Consider the following 22,883-nt stretch of genomic DNA (forward strand, 5'->3'; position numbering starts at 1 on the left):
TTGCTCCACTTTGACACAATGTCATCAGATTGCTCTACAGAGGTTTGTTATGATGATGATGATGATGATGATGATGATGATGAAATGGACAGAATACTCCAAAAATGGCTAATATTTTATAATTCACTGCCTCATTTCAGATATATGGAATTAATATCTGCCTTTATAAGAGGTTATATACTTCAAAACTCACTACAATGACTAAAAGTAAATGTACTGTTTATATACACATAATCACTAGTAAATAGTGAAACTCCAGAAATCTTCCCTGCCAAAAATGAATATATCTTTACCATCACTCATCAAATGTCAAAAGACATTCAACTTGGTGTGGGCCCTCAATGATTCCTCCACATCCATGTTTTGACATTTTGTTTTATTTAATATGTTTTAATATTTTGTGATGAAAAAAGTGTACATATACACCAAGGTGGATATATTGACCTGTGGGGACTACTTGCCTAATTCAATTTCAACAGACTCACATGAGACTGATAAGCTTTCCAGAAGATATCTTTATTGCTCAGCCATTTCAAAATCTCCAGTGTGTTAATTTTTACTGGTTTGAAGTGTGTGTGTGTGTGTGTGTGTGTGTGTGTGTGTGTGTGTGTGTGTGTGTGTTGTGCTGGTGGTAAATATAGCTAGCTACTTAGAGTTTGTTTTTACAGTAAGAACAGTTCAATCCCTGAACATAGAATTTCATGGTAGAATTTCTGGGAAGTGTTTCACAAAGTATCTTCATGGTGTTCAAGCATGGATACATCACATGTCAGTCACAGCAGGCCAGATCAGTTAATATACTTAAGAAAGGAAACCGTAGAGGGAAGAGAATCCCCTCCACAGTCTTTTCATCTACATTTGGGGATTATTGGCCTCATTGTGCCTCCTGCTGATCATGAACTCTCACACAAGTACGTTTGTTATATCCTATACTGAAATTGCAGTCTGGCTTCACAAATAATTTATCCCCGTAATTTTAGTGTTCATGAAACTCAACTGAAGGGAAAAATGGTTCGAGATTACAAGGGGATAATGACTTATACATCAGAGGTTTTACATTCTCCCAGTAGTACTGTAGTATCATTCCCAAAACCAAGTTCCCCCTTGATGGCATTTGGATCCAGCTCTTGCAGTTTCCATTTCTAAAAATGAAATGACAGGAGATAACAGCTTCTTTCCTGTCTTCATGAGGCTACATCTGGGGCAGAGAACCTGTGTTTACAGTGTAAATTACTCACGCTACATTGTATATTAGACAAAATTAAAAGAGTTGTATAACTGTTTATAGGACTGAGAATGTTGACATAAATAACTGAAATGATGAAGCTGTTCAGGACCTGGGTAACTTTTAGGAGCTGAAAATATTTTGAACATAGTGCTGCTATAGACCTGTATTAACAAGAATGGATTATTAGTGAAAATTTTGAGTAGAGAAAATATTAAAAGGACCAACCAAACTAAAGATCTGAATCCTACAAATTTGCAATAAGAATCACTGCATAGTTACAAGGACTGTCAGAGACTGAGTCACCAATCAAAGAGCATACATAGGCTAGAACTATGCCCCTAGGACATATTTAGCACCTCTAAAGTTCAATCATCTTTAGTGTCCCCCAACAACTGGAGTAGGGGTCATGGCTAAAGGGGTTGCCTATCTGTAGAATGCAATCCCATGACTAGACCACCTTGTCTGGCCTCAGAAGGATAATATTCACTTAAGCCTGCAGAGACTAGATGAAACAGGATTGGTTGGCATTCAATGTGCCATCCCCCTGTCAGAGGAGAAGATAGCAGATTAGATGTAGGGAGTGTTTATGGGAGCGAGGAGAGAGGGGCAACAAATAAAAATATAAAATGAATGAATGGATGAATGAGTAAATAAATGAATGAATAGATAAACAGAGAAAGAAAGAAAGGAAAGAAAGAAAGAAGAAAATAAATAAATAAATAAATAAATAAATAAATAAATAAATAAATAATTGAAAAAATCTCCTTTGGATCTCCTAATATAATATGTCCAAATAAAAATAAACCCCTCAGCAAAAATAGGTTATTACATTTTACATTCACAAAAGGCTATTTCCCTGTGTGATGCATCTGTTTCCTCCCTATCCAGAGGAAGTCTTCCTTCTCCCTTGTTCTCTTCCCCTTCTCCCTCATTCTTTATCTCTTGACTTCCACTTATTCCCTACCACTTGCTCCTCTGAGGCAAACAAGACGTTTTTGTGCTGAGAATTTGGGGTTTGGATGTTCTGGAACTCTATAGCCATTAATTTATGACCACCACTGTTTTGCTGCAGCTGTTAGAGAAAATTTCTGAGAATATCGAAATGGTGAGAATTTCATATTTAAGTGATTGGTGTAAGTTCAAAAACCATCATATCAGGAAGGATGACATTCATCCCGTTTCTCAAAGCTCCATATATAGAGTGGCTATAACTCTGGGAAGACTGAAATACAGATAATTTATCTCCATCATTGATTTCAAAACTGCTGTAATTTGTTCTGGGGTTATGTTGGGAAGAATTCTGAATGATGCCCACTCCTGCACCAGGAGTCAGGATGCTCTTCCACTGCTTCAGTATCATAGCCACTCGGGTCTGCCTGCCATAAGATTCATTTGGTTGAGGATAAAGAGGTTGTAAACCAGCTTTTTAACCTCAAGGATATACGTTACCTTATATATTTTGACAACATGCATAACAGTGAAGTTTGAGTTCTTGATTTTTGTTCTAGAACACATAGCACAAATATCAGGAACAGCAAAGATTTATAGATACAGTATCTGCCATGACAGCACTCACATGAAATTCTCTAAAAAATCAATTAGAAAACTTAAAAATGAAAAAGAAAAGATCACCTTACCATCAACCTCTTGTTGAGTGTTCTGGATTTGGTGTTGAACACTCAGCAATGGGACTGGGAAATTCAGGGCTGTGCTCCTCTGCTAGAGCCACAGGATCAGGTCTAGAATGATTTTCTAAAGGAAATTGATTAATTGAAAGTCCTTCTCCTTTATGTTGAGCTCTTTGTTGAAAGCCTAGGAGATTTGTTTGTCTAGACAAGAAAAAAAGCAAAACAAACAAACAAACAAGAAAATAGGAAAAAATATACCACTATCTCTCCTTATACATGTTTGGGGTTATTTACAACAGTTTGTTTTTCTTACCGTATACTTTCCTTTTTAATTAAGAATAGAATCTTAGCTCATATAATATATAATCTTATTATATTTGACCTACTTCTACTCATTTCTTTTCTGTTGCAACTCTTCTACTATCTGGATCCAAATCCTTCCTGTCTTTCATAAGATTGAGGTTCTAGGTTGGAAAAATAAAAAAGAGCAAAATAAAATACAATTAGCTAAAACAGAAACTATTACACTGACATTGGACAGGTAAATAAACAAAATGAAAAGACTTCCGAAGGAAATTACAAGAGTCAGAGGCCCACGTGTTCAAAAACTCAGGAGACCCATAAAAGTAGTAAACTGGAAAGTATAACATATATGGAATGAACTGTTGCTAAAACAAATACATGAAAAAAAACTTCCTGAAAAAGACACACATGAAAGAATGCTTTGTTGGAGCAGATAAAGGGGAACGGATGTTTTGATATAGCAAACACATGAAAGACCTTTGAAGAAGGAGTACAAATATGACCACACATACATTGGAAGACAGGCACTGAGCCTTGTTTGGTTTGCTCATTCCTTGTAGCCTTAGAATTTGCAATTCTCAAATTCAAAGTTTTTAACCAAAAATGTTTCTGTTCAAAGAAAAAACAAGGTCACAAATGGAGCTGAGACTAAAGGAAGGGCCATCCAAGGACATCCACACATGGGGATATATCTTGTCTATAGAAAACAAGCCAGAAATTGTTCTTGCCAAGAGGCCCTTGCTGCCTGAAACCTGGTGAGGCTGTTCCTTAGGAGGTTTCATCAGCAACTGACCAATGTAGATGTGGATGCTGGAGCCAACTATCATACTGAACTCAGGGACCACTGTGAGGAAACTGGTGAAAGACTGAAGGAGTAGAGGAGGATTGCAACCCCATAGGATGAACAACATCGAATTTCTGGACCACCCATTGCTTCCATTTACTAGATCACCAACCAAGGAGTGTATGGATGGATCCATGGCTCCAGATACATATTTAGCAGAGGATGGCCTTGTTCCCCATCATTGGGTATGGAGGACTTTTTTTGTCTGCATGTTTTATGCCACAGTGTAAAGGAATATTGGAGAGGTGGGGTGTAAGAGGTTGGATGGTTAGGGGAGTACCCTCATTTAGTCAAAGGAGAGTGAAGAGATAACAGATGGGGGTGTGGGGTTTATGTAGTGGTAACCTGGAAATGAAATATCATGTGAGATTTTATGAATGGAATGCTTAATAAATAATATTTTTTTAAACATAAAATGTCTGAGCAGTGAAATATTTTAATGTTGTCCCTTGATTCTTAAATGATTTTTGCCAGTACAAGAAGACAGAAATGGTAAGAGATGGGTCAATAGGGCAATAGGCAACTGACCAGAAATTACTATAAACTTTGCACTCAGGATGAACATGAGCACGACAGAAAAAAACGAACATGTTTTCTCTTTCCACGATGTTTTAGTTTATAAAAATATAAGAAGTACAAAATATTTGGGGCCTTTACTCAGTTTGTTCAATCCAAATTTCCTTTGTTTATTTTTAAAAAACTTATAAACAATATAGTATAATCATACTTTTCCGCTCCCCAACTCAACCCAAATTCATACCCTTTTTTCTCTTACTCTTTAACCAAATACAAACAAAAATGTAAAAGAAGAATCAATTTCTATCTCTTTCTCTCTATTACTATCCATCCTATCTCTCTTGTTACATACACACACACACACACACACACACACACACACACACACACACACAGACACACACACATGCGCACAAAAACACACACACATACTCAGAACACCACAAATCTAAAACCAAATATACATGAAAAGACTACTAAGAGAAAAAAAATGACTAAATAAAGCTATTTAAGACAAACACTCTGCAAATACGCCATTGTATTGGTTTGCTTTGTCCACTTACAGGGCATATGGCCTGTCTTATACTGTTGTTAATACAGAAAGTAAGACTCCACTGAAGCAGACTAAATGTTCATTTTAAATGAATACCAGCTGCAGATAGATTCTTGACCAATTGTGGGAGCACATGACCACTTGCGCCTTTATGTACAGGGTATCATCGGCTTGAACATATCTAAGCCCTGTGCTGGTTTCCACAGTCTATGTGACTTCATATGTGCATCAGTCCTATTGTGTCTGGATGAGACTGTCTCTTTACCATCATCCATTGTCTCTGGCTCTTACAGTCTTCCTTTGCAATGGTCCATTATTATTGGGATGAAGATTTGATGAGGACAACCCACTTATTACCAGTGCTCCAAACTTTTTTCACTCTACAAATTATCCATTTGCGGTTATCTCTTTCTTCCTATCTACTGCAAAACATGTCTCTGATGATGGTTAGGTGAGTTACTGGTATAAGTGAATGGTTATGTAAATAAAAATCATTTCATTGATATGTTCCTCTACTAGAACAATGGCATATGATTTTCCCCTAGGGTCATAGCCTATGCAATATCAATTTCTTGGCAATTCTAACTGGGTGTGCCATTGCTTACCATAAGCTTAACCCACTTAACCCTACTTTTAAGTCCTTAAATTCCATCAAAACAAATTATTAATCACACAATGATTGTGCACCTGTTGTACCTGCGTAACCCAGAGGCAGGTAACTATTTTAGATGACAAGGTGAATAGCTAGATTGATGATGACTTTTCTCATCTGATACCATATAAAGTATGCCCAGTTCTATGAACACTAATCTGTAGGAGCGAAGCTTCTACTTGGGTACAAGCTCGACTTCTCTGTATTCAGTGAGGTAGATAAGTGTTGTCTTGAACAATATGGTATCAAAATTAGTTTGTGCATGACAACCAATAGACTTCAAAACAGCCTGAAATACTTGTATCTATCGACACACTTTGGTCAATGACTCAATTTGAGAATACTCATCAAGTAATTCCCATCTTCACCATACACAGTTGTCCACTGATGGTGAACATTATGATAATTTGGAATCTCAGCTGTGGGAATTTGAAGCATAAGACTGAATGGAACCATGGCTCTGAACCACTAGGTGTAGGCACTAAACATCCTTCAGCTTTGTAAAACAAATCACAGATATATTTATTTATAAACATTTTAATAGAGACTTAGGGTGAAAAACAGGAAGAGAAACATCTTAACCTAAGATCAAACAGGAAACCACAGGGGCCAGAAGGAAAGCCGTGAGCATACCCTCTTATTATAAAATAGGAAGGAAGAGAGCTGAGAACCAGCCTGAAATACTGTACAGCTGAAAACTGAGGCTGTTTCAATGTGGTCCCCAAGCACAGTAGTATGTGGCAGTATCTGCAGTGCCTACACTGGTGATCTTGAGGAATACTCAGTTGTTGGAGTTGTCCTTGGAGATTGTGAGCCAGTTTTTCAGAGATGGTTTGTAGCCCATATTATCATCCAACAAAATGGTTGCCAGCCACCCAAGACCCTTCTTTGAAACCTGACAAATCAGCTCACACCCATACCAGAAATGCTCAGTGAAAACCCAGAAAAAGAGGAAGTCATACTGAGAGTCTGGGAGGGCTGTAATATCCCAGGGCCAGACTCTTTCAGAGCAAACTGAGATAGGACATCTTTGGAGAAAGAAGGGGGAAAATGAAAGGTTGGAACAGTTGAGTAAAGAAAAGTTCATTCCTTAGAGTGCCTTGGCAATCACATGTAGGGACAATCAGCAGCAGGAAGGAGGAAGTAAGCCTGTCCATGGCTGCACACCAATGAGTGCACAGGCCCAGCTTTGGGTTTTCAACCAAAGTTTGAGTGGAGTCAGTAGAGATTTGCATTCCCTCATCAGGTGCTGACTCTGATGGTGTAGTATAGTTGTAGGACTTAAGAGGTTTCAGTCTATGATTAGAAATGCAGGACCCCTCAAGTGAATTCATAAAAGCTTCCCTCAGAGTCTATGTAACACACAAGACCAGGTTCCTCAATATACAACACTTCAGCTGAGTGATGTTGGGTTGCAGTTGTATTGATAGAAACCCTCACTATAACATAAAGTTATTATTTGTGGGTCCTGACTATGCCCACAAATTTTGGAATCATTTCCCTGTATTTCTTCAGGGAGGACAAATGGGTAGCTGAAAGGGGAGGTTTTACTCCTACATTGTTGACATTCTGTTTTGGGTGCCTGAATGAGTCTTATCACTATATATTTTCCATGAAATTGGTAAAGTGATTATAGAATTCTTGCATAGTATACAAGTATATGCCATCTCAAGCTGGCAATTATGTATACTGTAATTCTAAGAAAGAGAATAATTTCATTGTCTTTACTGCTGTGTCAAATTTTGCCTAACATATTTTAAATAGATATTTATTCAACAGTCAGGAACTTCATTTTTATATTGACCTGTATTTGTGACAACTTTAAAATTAACAGCAGAAAACATAAACTCTAAGCATGGAGAAGTTTATTCAATTCTTTTAGATGCTGATTATATTGGAAGGCACAGTGGGCAGAGGATGCTGAAAGACACAGCGCACAAGGTTAGGGCTTTCCCCCCCCCCCCCCGCTGCCTTCAGATATGTTAAAATACAATGTAATCTTCTTTGATCATACCAGTATTGATGGTTTAGAACTTAGAAACAGTAAGATTTACCTGTGTTTGGTCAACTTTATGTAGTGGCTTGTTGGCATGTACGTGACTGAATACAGAGAAAAAAGCTTGAGTATCCAGTAAAGAAGTCTACAGTAAAACAATCAAGTTCCTTTTATGAGTAAAACATCTTCATATTTTCAAATGTTTAAAAAGTAAAAAAATCAAGATATGTCCAAACCATAAAATAAAATCTTGGCACAAATTTGCATCAACACAAGAAAGAGAAAAGAATCCAAGAATGCTGAGTGCCATCTGCAGCCCTAGACCTTCAGGGTAGAATGAGCAATAAGACTTGCGCTAATGCTTACGTCCTTTTTCTAGGGGGTTGTCAATGTTAAAATGACTGTTTATGTACGAGTAAATTTTGTATCTTGAAAAAGAATTTGTGACATTGTCTCCATAAGATTCAAAGATCATCATATTCATCCTCATCAGGCAGGAGAAGGGGTCTACAAGTAGGCAAAGATCCTGGCATGGATGACCCAGAGGCTAAGTTGTCAGGTTTGGATGATGGGAACAGAGGGCCAGAGATAAAAGAGATATTGCTGGTTCCTGAATATTGAAAAGTCAGACAACAGACTCTTCAGAAAAGAATATGTCATATCTAACTAGGAACACAGATGTTGCATTTCAGATACTTTGTCTGTAGAGGGCATAATAGCATAATGTCTTCTTAAGTCTGTGATATGAGCTTCAATGGATGAAGACATTTTTCCTGAATTTTTCAGATGTATTTGAAGTAATACTGGATCCAAGTCTACAAATGAACAGAGATGTGAACAACATGTTACAAAAATTAAAATACATAAATATAATCCAATAAGACTTCATATAGATTTATATATAAAGCATCCTGACACATAGGGCTCAAATATTAAAATGTATTACTCTAAATGTGGATCACATTAACTCATTCTCAAATTATTTCACTGATAAACTTTACAGATGTCAAAATTTCTGTATTCAGGTGTACTCAGCTAGAGAGCCTATTTCCAACTCCACTACTGTGTTGATGTATTCCTAATCAATGCCATAAGCATTTCTGAGTCTCCATGTTCATCAAAGGACATGTGAGGAGAAAAGCACTGCAGACTAAAGATGTATTAGCTAAAGTGGAACTACCAATCCATTCTTCAGGAACTCTCGAGCACTTGGACTAGAAATAACCATATTATTTGCAATTCATTTGAGGAGATTGTGTTATATGTTGATGATATATGTAAAAGGATTCCAGATATGCAGAGTAGAGCAGCAAGCAGACATTCCTGAAGGTGATGTGTAAAGTTTCGTACCACAAGCAGGATCATGAGGTGCAAATGACATCCAGCCATGGGAAAGAAAGTCAATCTCTTATCAGAAAATATTAGGAATCTCAATTATATCCCCAATTGACTGGAATTCTAAAATTCTAACAGTGAACAACTGGTTCTTGACAGGCTAATAAAACATCCTAAGAGTAAAGCTGAAGGGTAGGATGGGTACAGTACAGACAACTGGAACATCACATCAGATTGACGGACTCTCATCCCTTAAACACAAGACAGGAGAGTGAAGAAGTTGGTGTCAGGAGTGCTGTGACCAGGGAAGAGTGGCCTCATCATCTACATGTTTTAAGGAACATTTCCATGCTTATATGTAATTGATATTTAGTATTGAACAGATGTCACCTTTGCACTTCCTTCACAGTCTTTTTCCCAAGTCATAAAAAGCAGGTATTAGGGCTTAAGATTACTAATTTGAAAAATCCATTTTAGGGAAAATATATAGAAATGTGAGTGATTAAAATAAAAATGTAATAAATGCCAGGCTATAAAAGTGCACCCAGGTTGTCCTACTCTCATTCACCTGAGCTGAGGACATCACATGAAACCAGGACAAGGTGTCTTACACTTTCCCAACAGAGCTGCATGGGCTTAACATTGTGGATGGAACATCAAGAAATATATTCCCAAGTCACAATCTATCATATTTTCCAACTGAGAACCTCCCACCTGTCAGTGAAAAGAAATTACTGACAGATTTACAGATGGACTTGATGATGAAGATGATGTTCTAACATAACACGTGTTTGAAATTTTCTGTCATTCTTTCATTTGTATATGTAATTGGTTTTTGTCCTTCCAATAAGGTTAGTATGTATTAATAAAACATATGCTAAATTACTTAACTTCGACTGCTCTAAATTTGTAGTCTTGTCATAGCAGCTACATCACATGCACCATTTGGTCTCAGAAGTTGTGTGACCTTAGAAAAGGAAGCCTCTGAGTCTCCTATGACTGCCTCACTCTCCAGATGTTTCTCTGCACCTCTTACACTTTCAATCCTGGTGAACGTTGGATCGACACCACCCAGTCCTGGTCTTTAGCATCCTTAAAACTGATTTTTCTCAGCACAGAGGAACCTATTCACTGTGTCTCCAACACAGGGAATTCTCTTACTCTCAGAGGAGCTCTGCTTCAGAGTGAAGCTCATTCTTGAATGGGTAAACTGACATTCTGATTGATTCTTCAGGGATAGTTCCACACCATCCAGACCTTATCCTGTTTTCTTTTATGGAAATTAGCTTCTTCCTGAAGGTGAAGAGCCACAAGGAGGCTCTCACCTGAGACAGTCATGAGCCATTGTCACACAGTGCAGTTTCAGCCTAAGCATGGGGAGGGTCTGGAAGCAAGGCGGGATTGGGAGTGGCTCTAATATAATAATGACTCAGGGTCAGCAATGGATGCAAGCTGTCAGTTCAAGTGCTCTCTTTTAACACAAGGATTCCCATCATTCTTTATTCCTTTCCTTTCATGCCTTTGCCTTCCCCAGTTTCTCATTCTTTTTCCTTTTCTTCTTTCATTTTTTTTTCTTTCTCCTAACCAGGTAGCCTGAGCACAGTCTTTTATTTACTTAAATTACATCTTTAAGTCATTCATCATTATTAATAATTACTTTTAAAATCCTTAAATTTACATAATTTCTATGAATTCCAGATCATTTAATCCAACCCCTACTTCCTTGAAACAGAAACTAAACACAAAGCAAAAGCCCATTTCCTTATAGATTTACACAGCCTGTTCTTCATGGGTAGCTGGGCACAGCTCTAGTGGTTTCCTGCTACAGCAGTCAGCAGTCCTCTATAACTATTTTCATATAAGAACAGAAAGTCCACACACACTACTAAGGTTGAAATGATTTTTGTGAAGATTTCAATTTTGTGAATTTAAGCAGTCATGTCTCTCTAATAGCTCTCTAGTCATTGTCATAGCCCAACCTACCAGTGAATAGGAAAGCCAATTACAAGCTTTTTGTATCTTGTACATCACCTTCTAATTCTCTAATCTTTATTTTCTCATCCTAGTGATTCTATAGACTGAAGAATGCTCCTTCAAATATTTTTTGTAGATATATACAAATATTCCTTCTATAATATAAATCTAAAAATTGCTTGTATTTTATATATTTCTCTTTTCAATCCATGCCTTTTCTTCTTGAGACAATATTAACTCTCTATGTCTCCACATTTATCCTGGCTAATTAATGCAGCAGGCAGTGGACCAGAGAGTATACATATCTCCTCATGATCCCAAATTCAAGACCATCTCTGGCAGTGAACAATTTCTACAAATGAAAATGTAGGCTTTTGGCCTTTTTGCTTATGTTTCTACATCCTTTCCCATGGCCCTAAAGGACAAGGACAAAGCCTGTTCCTTGCTGTCTACAGCCTCATGACCACCTCCATTCCTTATCCCTGAGAAGGACATCTGTTTCATTTATTATAGAGTTACTTGCTCAGTGAGTAATAGGGGGAAGTATATTCCACAAAAAGAGAGATCGTAAGTAAAGTAGTAGAGACAGTAGATTGATTTCAGTTCAACAGCAGTCATAAGCACACTTGGGAATTATGTGGATCAAAGGCTGGTGATGTTCCAGGAGCAGGAACTGGGTCAGAACTCCCCTACTCAGCCATGGCAGACCAACATGTCTCCCCTCATGAACCAACACAGATAACTCACAGAGCTGGTTAAGATTATCTTATGTTTGTTCACATTATACTCACAAAGGCAAAAAAGCATCACTAACTATACAGAGGGTTGAAAACATAATTATCAGGTTGGAGAATTGTTGCGATCAATCCTGGGCTAAACCAGATGGAAAAAGAGAACCAGGTAACTAGTAGAGATGAGAGCACAGGCCAAGTACCTCAGAAGGTGTGTTTAGTAAAATTACACACAGCACTGTTTATTTATTTTCCTGTTACCATATTAGTTTTGAGAGTTTGATGAGCTGCTGTGCTTGGTTGTGGTTGTCTCTTCATTGTCGAGTTTTTTATCAGCAGTGAAGCTACCTTCCATCTTCTTACTGTAAAACATTCCACTAAGACCTTTCTTCAGTGCTGACTTGATCATCATGAGCAGTGTCAGATTATAATTTCTTGAAATACATTTATTTTTTCATCATTTTTATTAGATATATTTCTTTACTTACATTTCAAATGGTATTCCCTTTCCCAGTTTCCTGTGCATAAGCCCCAGTCCCTTATCCCACCCCAACATGGGTGTTTCTCCCATCCATTACCCTTCCTGCCCCAAGACATTCCCCTGCACTGGGGGGTCCAACCTTGGCAGGACCAAAGCCTTCCCCTTCCACTGGTGCCCCAACAAGTCTATTCTCTGATACATATGCAGTTGGAGCCCTGGGTCACTCTGTGTATAGTCTTTTGGTAGTGGTTTAGTCCCTCTAAACTCTGGATGGCTGACATTGTTGTTCTTATGGGGTTCCAGGCTCCTTCAGCTCTTTCCATCAATTTTGAAAGATATCTTAGCAGGGTATAACATTCTTGGCCCAAAGTTGCTCACTTACAGAGCTTGAAATATTGCATTCCACATGTTTCCAGTATTTGTGGTTGCTAAAAAAGGGTCTGGGGTAATTCTGCTATTTATGTCTTTTTTAGGTGAATTGGTGTTTTGGATGCTTCTTTCAGTATTGTTTCTTTGTTTTTTATATTTTACATCCTGATTGTAATATTCCATACTCATGAATTTTTGGAGTTCTACATACCTCTTGTATTTTAAAACTTACTTCTTCCTGTAAATTTGGTGTAATCTCTCTAATTAGTTGATCTTTTTCATTCAATTTTGCCTCTGCTTCTTCCACTCTGTGAATTCTTAGATTTAGCTTCTTAGACATATCCTGGAGTTCTTAGAAATATCATTCTTGCCACTGATTTTTTTCCGTATACATGTCTGTTTATATTATTTTCTCAACTGTATCCTCCACCAAAGGGATTCATTCTTCTCCCTGGTATTGTCTTTTAATGATAACATCTGTTAAAATTTTTGATTGGATACACATCCCCTTCATACTAGGCACATTTGTTTGATAATTTTCCAATGTTTTAACCTCCTTGCTATTTTTACCGCATAATCTGAGCTTTGTCCTCCAATTTATTAACTATTGTATACAGCTTGAAGAGTGCCTTGTCAAGATCATGAATAGATTCCCTTAATTTACGTGTATTTGTTTGGCTCCTCGGTGTCAATGTTAGTTCTTTTGAATATTAAGACACCAAGTATTTTCTGAGACATTTCATCTCTTTTCATAATTTTGAATTCTCTGAGATAGGAATGGGCAGGTTGGTATTGTGTCTTGGAGGATCGTTGTGTTGCAGATTTTTTTTAATATTATTTCCTTGTACTTTATTCATCTGTTGAAGTGCGAATGTTTTCACATCTTCAGATCCTTTTGTGATGTTTGGTATCTATGTCTCTTCTTAGTGAAATATGTACATAAATTTCAACTGAAAGGACTGGTGAAAATGGTGTCGACTGTCAAAAAGAGTTGTTGAACTTATGTTGGCTATGTATCAAAATGACTAAAGGTAGGGTTGTACACTAAAAATGAGGTAACTAGGTGGTGTTAAACCTGGTCATCCCTGAACATTATGAACCTGCTGGAGTCAGAATAGCAAACTTCATACCACCAGAAGATCATCTAATATCAGGATTCTGTCATTTGACATACAAGGCCCAAATGTGTCTAGGATCACAGAAATGTAGACACCAGGTTCTGCAATGATATTTTAAACTAAAGATATCAGAATTTGATACCTGTATTGACTTCAGATACCACTAGAACCAAAGCTCCATTCTGTCAGTGGACCCTGAACACACTGGAGTCAACATTTTGGCCCTGCACTGATCAGGCTAGAAACCTGATCACACTATGAGGTCCTGTCTTTCAGAAGTCAGAAGTCTCATAAAGCTTGAAACTTCCCATCATATTATTTCAGAATGGTATACATGATCCTGTCATTGTCCCTCAATAACTCTCAACAGATCTAATCAAAGAACTCAATACCTTAGAGAAAGCATTTTTATTGATCCTTTGTGGGGGTTTTCCTCACATGTTCCATGCTCATGCACATCACATATGCTATCTAGTCTTCATTTGGAAGTATTTTTAATTTCCATAAATAACATAAATAGTGCCAAGGGCTACCCTGGCCTTTGGAGGTTTGGAGCTAAGGTGGAACAGAGATTTGGATGGAAGACTGATGATCTCTTGCCTTGTAACAATCTCTAGCTCTACTGGGGTGGGGGGACTAGATGCTGAGGGCTTCTGGAATCTTAACACTCTCTTGCTTATTCTGTGCCTGAAAACCACTGTTTTTTTTTCTCCTTAACTCTCTGTGCTCTATTAAACACTGGGAACTTAACACTTTATTACCATCCTGTACTTCAATTAGCACTGAAAAATTAGCTCTTTGTACTTAAATAGTCACTGGAGGAAATAAGCACTGTCCAATGTAATTTTTTTAACTGCTATGTGTTTCAATAAACCCACTTACCTCACTTAACTCTTGTTTTTTTTTTAATTTATTAATTTTTACACTCCGGATTTGATTCCCTTCCCAGTCTACCCCCTCCTTTTTCACATCTCATATCTCCTCCGCAATGTGCCAGTCTCCAAAAGGATGTCCCCACCCTACCCACCCTAACCTGAGACAACAGAGCTGCCTTTATCCAGACATTCATCTGACTAATGACTCCCTGAGACACACACTGAGATCCACAGATGACAGCTGACACCCACAGACTTGGAACATTCCAGCTACAGATGAACTTTCTTGCCAAAGCCAAATGACTAATGAACTTGGGGAAAGTTACATGATAGTAAGGAAAACATGTTATCTAGCTAAATTCATTTAATGTTGTTTAAAACCAATGTTAATACCCTCAAACTATACATGGAACTATTACTTCATTCAATGATCCTTTGACCTCCCAACCCCACCCTGTTCCCTTGTTACCAAGCTAGCTTAGTAGCACTACCCCTTCTGCCTAATTAGTGTTTTCTTTTGATATTTCAATCTCACCCCATATTTTCAATCAGAATGACATGTCTCTTTAAAAAAGTAAAAGGGGGATTTAGCTTAGTGGTAGAGCACTTACCTAGCAAGCACAAGGCCCTGGGTTCGGTCCCCAGCCCCGACAAAAAAAAAAAGAAAAAAAAGAAAGAAAGAAAAAAGTAAAAGGGGGAATTGTGGAGCTGCAGGCAGTGAAAGGTACCCTGATTCCAGGATGAGATAGGCAGAATTCCAGGGACACCCTAAAAGGGGCTGCAGGTACATTACTAGTCTCCCAAAATATCTGGGCCTCACATAGATGCACCCACCCAAAGATCCCTGTAGAGAGCTTTGAAACCAACCAGTCATGTAGGACAATGCCTCAAGACCCTTCTCCTCAGGTGAGGAAGTGACCACAGATTACATAGGCACAAGACAGATCAGTCACAGAAGAAAATATCCCAAAGTCCTCCTCCACAGTTGAGGAAGTAACAATAGGTTACAAAGGTTCAAGACAATGACCTAAGCACCTCCTCCACAAAAGATGTGAACATAGGTCATGTAGGCCCAAGACAGATCAGGCAAAGAAACAGGACCACACCTCCAAATATGTAGATGAGGTCTTTCCAAGCTCTCAGGCTAAACCAACAGGAAGTACCTGCTGTCAGAACCTGACCCATTCAAAAAATTGGATTTAAGTGTTCTGTTCAGAATTGCAGGTGTGCAGGAAATATTCCATCTTCTGAGGACTTCTGTCATAAGGTTTGTAACAATGCAGCTTTGGAAAGAGATCTGCTCTCCCCTATATCATTGCACCCAGAAGCTCCCCTGCAACCTTGGCCAGCTAGTCAGCCTCTTACTGTCTCAGACCAGGCAAACTAAGAGGCAGGCAATAGGGGCAGGGGAAGCTGTTCTCCCTCCCTGCCTGAGTTCTATTCTCCTTGCTGGAACACATGCCCCTAGTCAGGCCGGAGATATCAGTGGGAGAGCCCCAGGTATCAGAGCCCTACACACCTATTCCTCAAGTTCTGCACAGCTAATTTCTTCAGATTTTTTTTCACAGAAACATGCAACAAGTATTTATCAATATTATTGATGACATTGACATGAAGGTTTTAGAGGGCATGAGGGCCTAGTACTCACAGAGAATCATAGTTGTATAGGTTAACCTTGTCTGGATTTTTGGTTCAATGTGATTTATCAACCATGCTTATTTAACCCCAATATCCTGGTGTTTTTATTACAGGAATTTTAGTCATATAGGGATGACTCCTCAAGGAAGGAGAAAATATCAAATATCTATACTCCAGTCAGAAAGAGGAGAGTGGAAGTTCTTAACAAACTGCTGGTTTTTGTTTTTTGTTTTTCGTTTTTTGTTTTTTTTTTTTAATCTGTGGGGACAAAAGAGCACCCTATACCCAGAATGATTATTCTAGACTCTTCCATCATTAGAATATTACTCATCCTAAAGCAGGTGTCACATGTACTTTATGTCCTGCTAAAATGTACTCTGTTGGTCAGGGACTACACTAGAATCTAGGGTGTAGCAATAGATCTACACTCATAGCCACAGAACTCCGTAAATATTTTCTGTATAGTCCCACCTTAAGCTTTAATGTGCAATGGGATATGGAATAATTATGCAAATTTGTGCTGCCCACAGACCCTTCCCAAATTCTCTTATTATGTTGAAATGTAACTACATGAACAGTCAATGTTCAGAATCCTCAAACTCCAATCCAGGTTGACAAGGCAATTGTCACCATATTCCCATTCTTTTCTTTATGGTTTTATACAAATGTGTGTAATGCATCTACATCTATTTTTTATTTTCTGGTCTGTTTAGGTGTGTGTTTTGTTTTATTTATCTTTATTAACTTGAGTATGTCTTATTTACATTTTGATTGTTATTCCCCTTCCCGGTTTCTGGGCCAACATCCCCCTAACCCCTCCCCTCCCCTTCTATATGGCCTTCCCCTCCAAATCCTCCCCCATTTACCACCCTTCCCCCAACAATCACGTTCACTGGGGGTTGAGTCATGGCAGGACTAAGGGCTTCCCCTTCCACTGGTGCTCTTACTAGGCTATTCATTGCTACCCATGAAGTTGGAGCCCAGGGTCAGTCCATGTATAGTCTTTGGGTAGGGGCTTAGTCCCTGGAAGCACTGTTTGGTTGGCATTGTTGTTCATATGGGGTTTCGAGCTCCTTCAAACTCTTCCAGTTCTTTCTCTGATTCCTTCAACGGGGGTCCCGTTCTCAGTTCAGTGTTTTGCTGCTGGCATTCGCCTCTGTATTTGCTGTATTCTGGCTGTGTCTCTCAGGAGAGATCTACATCTGGCTCCTGTCAGCCTGCACTTCTTTGCTTCATCCATCTTATCTAATTGGGTGGCTGTATAAGTATGGACCACATGTGGGGCAGGCTCTGAATCCATTCTTTTATTGAGGGACAGATGAGTTATTTCCAGTTTCTGGATATTACAATTAAAGCACCTATGAACATAGTTGAACAACTTTTTTCTTTGTGGTAGGATCTACTCTTCCTTTTTGTATATGACAAGGAGTAGTATATCTGTGTCTAGAGGTAGATCTATTCCACATTTCCTGAGAATCTACAATAATGGTTCCCAAAGACACTACACAAGTTTTCACTCCTACCTGCTCTGGAGGATAATTCCCTTTAGCCCACATTCTTAACAGTTTATTTGTGAACTCATCTATTCAGACTGCTATATCATGCGCTCTCACAGTGATTCTGATTAGCTTTTCCCTGTTACTTAAGGATGGTGAACCTTTCTTTAAGGGCTTTTCAGTCATATGTGATTCCTCTGTTGAGAATAATGTTTATTTCTATACCCATTTTTCAATTAGGTTACTGGTTTTCTTGATTTTTAGTTTCTTCAGTTTTTTATACAGATTTCTACTTTTCACCTCTGTCAGATGTAGAGTTCATGAAAATCTTTTCCCATCCTCTAGGTTTTTCCCATCCTCTAGGTTTGTACAATATTCAGACTCCTTTGCAATCTGGAACATTCTCTGCTTCATTAGGTCACATTTATTGACTGTTGTTCTTAGCAACTGAGCTATTGGTGTTCTGTTCAGGAACCCCAGTGAGTTCTACACTATTTTGCACTTTCTTTTCTATTAGTCTCAAGATAGCATGCTTTGTGTTAAGATATTTGATCCAGTTGATCTAGAATTTTATGCAGATTAATAGATATGAATTACTTTCCTTCTTCTCCTTGCAAAGATTCAGTTACATCACTGACACTTGTTGAAGACACTTTCTTTCTTTGGGTATTTTGGGTTCTTTATCAAAAGTTAGGTTTCCTTAGGTGTGTGGGTTTATGTCTGGATTTTTCATTCTATTATTTGATAGTTTGTTTATATTTATGCCAATACCATGGTGTTTTTATTACTACTGGTATATAGTACAGTTTTATTTTCCCTGTGATGGTGATGACTGCATCATTTTCACTGTTCTTCTTTTGGCTTTATATCTGATGTTGAGTAATGGTCTATCAATACCTGTAAAGTTCTGTCTTAGAAATTTGTTTGGAATGGAATTGAATCTGTAGATTGCTTTTTGTAAGATGCATATTTCTATTACCATGTTTACCCTATCATTACACCAGCAAGAGATATCTTTTCGTTTGGCAATATCTTCTTCAATGATTTGTTTGAAGATATGAAGATTTGTCACACAAATCTTTCACTTCCTTTGTTAGAGTTAACTGAGGTTCTCATATTCCTATTGTGAAATTCCTTCTGCTGTTAGAGAAACTATTTTCATGGTGACTGGAAAGGTCTTGTGTCATTTCTATTTCTGTAGCATTCTCAGGGGATGACATGGATTTTAGGAACTGTCTGAAGTGATCTTCTTCAGATTTCCTGTCACTCAAGGCAAGGACTAACTGACATAGGAGATAGGAGTTTCCATGGTTTTGTATGTGGTTAACTGAGAAGAACAAACACTGAGCAGCCTCCAGAAACACAGCTCTCTGCATCTGCTCCTCAAAGTCTCCACAACCAATTTATATAGATCTCTACTTTCATTGACCCATGACAATCAATATGATCAATATTACAGATGACAGTGACATAGTAGTTGTGGAGGGCATAAAAGCCTTGCACTCAGAGAGGAACACAAAGAGAACAGTAAATTTTAATCATGGGAGTGTCTCCTCATTGGAGACGATAAATCAAATACTAGCACTTTATCAAGTGAGATTAGAACAGAGGTCTGTAACAATCTGGTGTCCTGTTTCCATCCTGTATGGACAAGCCTAACCTTCTTTCCCCAGAATGACTATCCCAGAATGCTCCTTCTATAGACAATTGTGAAAATTTATAGGAGATTTCGCATGTACCCTATGGCCTTCTGAATTTTGTAAGAGGTCACATTAATTTCTAAGCCTTTTATATGTATAACCTACTCTCAAAGTCACAAGAGCTTTGTAAAAACAGTTTCTACATAGTCACATCTTAAGCTTCATTGTATAACTGGAATTGGAAAAATTATGAAAATTATTGTTGAATGAAGACCCTTTTTCTATTTCTATTTTCTTCAAATATAACTAAAATAAATTACCTGTTCTTAGACTCCCTGAAGTCTCATCAAAGTTGAAGGTGTCTATGAACACCAACTTCTAAGTTTCATCTCTTCTCATGGTTTGATTCCCTGACTGACAATTTCATGGATCACATTCAATACCCAAACAACTCACTGCACATGGTGAACTGGCTTTTACCTAGAGTCTTCTCATGTATGGCCTAGTATTTAGGATATTGGATGGCACTCAACATATATTCTATGGAGAAATTTAAACAGGAAAACAACAGAAGAACAACTTTGATCTAAATAGAGTCCTGCCTCTTTCCTGAAAGTTACACTATATGAATAATAGTAGAACTCTGTGGGAGTAATCAACCAAGATCTGATCTGTTTCAGGGACTAATCTACTAAATGAAAATGATACTGAAAAATGTTTTTTAATCAAGAACCTGCAATCACATAGTCCAGGGATGTAGAGGCAAACAATAACATTGTTCTTCTAAAGAATTATAGCAATAAAAGGACTCCTACATAAAAAATTTCTCCCAGAATGAATTTACTCTATGCACTCAATGATTAATAATGGGAAAATTATTATTAAAATAAATACACACACACAAACTAGCTAAAACCTAAACATTTTATTAGATATTTCTTTATTTCTTGGCATTATGCTTTTTATATATGCCTTATTCTTAATTTCTTTAAATCCTGACCAGTGAAACCCTTCTAAACATTTTAATCAGAGATAGGAGTCTTAAAGTATGGGCACTGGAGCATATGTGATAATTACACAACAAAGGTACCATTTTTTATTTTATAAAACATTTTCTATTTTATTGTAAATAAAATTTTCACATAATATATCCTGATTACTGATTTGTCTTTTTCAACTCCTTATAGATTATCTGCCACCTCAACTCCATTTCTTAGCAAACAAACAGAACCTAAAATTAATCAAAAGAAAAACAAAATAAGATAAAAGAAAAGCAAACAAACTGAAATATTACAAAGCAAAACAAAACAAAAAAACAATATGAATGAAAGGTATCAAAAATCAAGCACAAGAAACACACATAGATGCAGAGAAAACCACAACCATAAATATTCTACAGGACAATGATGGGTACCAATTATCCAAGAAACTGTCATAATTGATGCTTTTTTAGAAAAGGTCCATGCTCTCTAAAGGCACTTGACTGCAGAACTGATTATTGAGATTGGGGCCACTTTTATAGGACCAGATACTAACATATAACCTCAGAGTTTGTAAATGAGTTCTGTGAAAAGTGATTTAATAATATTTTTGTTCATCATATAGAAATTATCCTTTGTGACTTTGTGTTAGGAGCCATTTTGTCTGTTTCAATAAAAGCCTGCCTGTGATACAGAGTCATGGCAGAAGTGCTGAATGTTCTGCTAATCTTGCAGGAAGGAACTGGGAGGCTTCCCAATGGCTATAGGTATTCAATGTATGTCAGACATTGTCTCAGATGGTTTTGTGACTTTGTTTCCCACGATTCTGTAAAGTATATAAAGACTATGAGAATTAAACTTGGTGTTGGCAAAGTTCTCACTGTTTCCTTCTGTTTAATCTAATCTTTATCTCAGAGTCTTCTTTTACACCTTTCCCCATTCCCTCCTGAGAGGAATTTTCGAGTTCTTTGCATCTGCAAGAACAATGAAGCTATATATACAAATATAAATACTCTTACATTCTAAGTCCCTAGAACTTCTGCTGACCACACAAGTGGAGTTAGCAAAACAAGTAGATGTCATTTAAGACTTAAGACTGAGAAAGTGCTTTTAGATTGCCAAAAACACGTTGGTGTTTGACAGGTCAAATTTATACATAGTTCCATCTACACACCCAACATCTCTCTGTTGGAAATTCATATTATATTTTATTCCCAGCTATTCCAAAGAAAGTTCTAGGTTTTGTCAGAGACCAGAAATATTTTTATGATGCATAATCACAGATTTCCCTTTCTGTTGTTTTTTTTTAAAGAAACATTTCAGTGGCGGTGGTTAATGATAGTGATTTTGACAAAGTATTGGTTAATCTAGGATCATCATAGAGTAACATTATATAATTTATAGATGTCCTTTTGCAGAGATGACAAAAGCAAAATTGGTCTCTTAGAAAGATATACAAAAATAGGAAATGAGTCTTCTCAGTCCCAGGGCAGCCTGCTGCCCTTCTTCTAGGGTTCCTGACATGCTCAGGATGTGGTTATAACACTGTGTCTTGTACAGTAATAGGTTGCAGAGTCCTCAGATGTCAATCTGCTAAGCTCCATATAGGCTGTATTGGTGGATTTGTCTACAGTCAATGTGGCCTTGCTCTTGAACTTTTCATTGTAGTTAGTATAACCACTGTTAGGATTAATATACCCAATCCACTCAAGGCTCTTTCCATGACTCTGCTTCACCCAGTGTATATAGTAGTCAGTGAATGTATAACCAGAAGCTTTGCAAGACAACTTCACAGAGGCCCCAGGCTTCACCAGTGCAGCCCTAGACTGCAGTAGGTTGACCTGGGAGTGGACACCTGTGGAGGGAAAAATATAGTGGATGTCATTGTCAGCTGAATATGTGACCAGACCTCAAATTTGCTAGGCTGAGACACTTACCTGTAGCTGTTGCCACAAGAAAGATGATACAGATCCATCCCATGGTGAGGTCCTGTGTACTCAGTGACTGTAGAGAGGACAGTGATCTTATGGTTTCGGGGGATGTACACATCCCTTTATTTGCGACTATAGATTCACATAATTTGCATATTCATGAGCAGGATACATTTGAAATGTGGACCTAGTACATTTAAGAGGTGCTAGTACTGCTTGGGAAGGGACACCTCGGTCAGAAATCAGGTTGCTGAGGCCCAAGTCCTAACTCTATCTGAGGAAATCCATCCCTTACTTCATTGATGAGCCTTGTGCTAAGGCTGAGAATGTAACATCAAGGCCTGTGCTTTAAAAATATTTGCTTCCTGATACAGTGTCCCCTCTTCTGACAAGGTTAAGAGATAGATTTCCAGGTGGTTAAAGGATGACAATACTGATAGCAACTTTCAAAAACAGCTAAGTTATTAGAATTTACAGCCTTCTTTCAAAACATACAATTAACATTTGTGTTATACTAAAACATTTGCTATATACTAAAAATATCAACCAAATGACCAACAATATATATACTTCAGAAACATACGTACATGAATGA

The 22,883-nt window shown here is 37.7% G+C and overlaps 1 gene segment (V, D, J or C); it reads right to left on the reverse strand.

Annotated features, from left to right (window-relative positions):
• Positions 1-20,288: 20,288 nt before the first annotated feature.
• Positions 20,289-22,385, reverse strand: LOC102547474 (Ig heavy chain V region 1-72-like). The segment is given in 2 exon segments: positions 20,289-22,212; positions 22,295-22,385. Coding segments are annotated over 2 exon segments (372 nt in total).
• Between the last annotated feature and the right edge of the window lie 498 nt (positions 22,386-22,883).

Source organism: Rattus norvegicus, chromosome 6, assembly GCF_021556685.1.
Source record: "Rattus norvegicus strain SHRSP/BbbUtx chromosome 6, alternate assembly SHRSP_T2T, whole genome shotgun sequence".
Taxonomy (NCBI): Eukaryota; Metazoa; Chordata; class Mammalia; order Rodentia; family Muridae; genus Rattus; species Rattus norvegicus.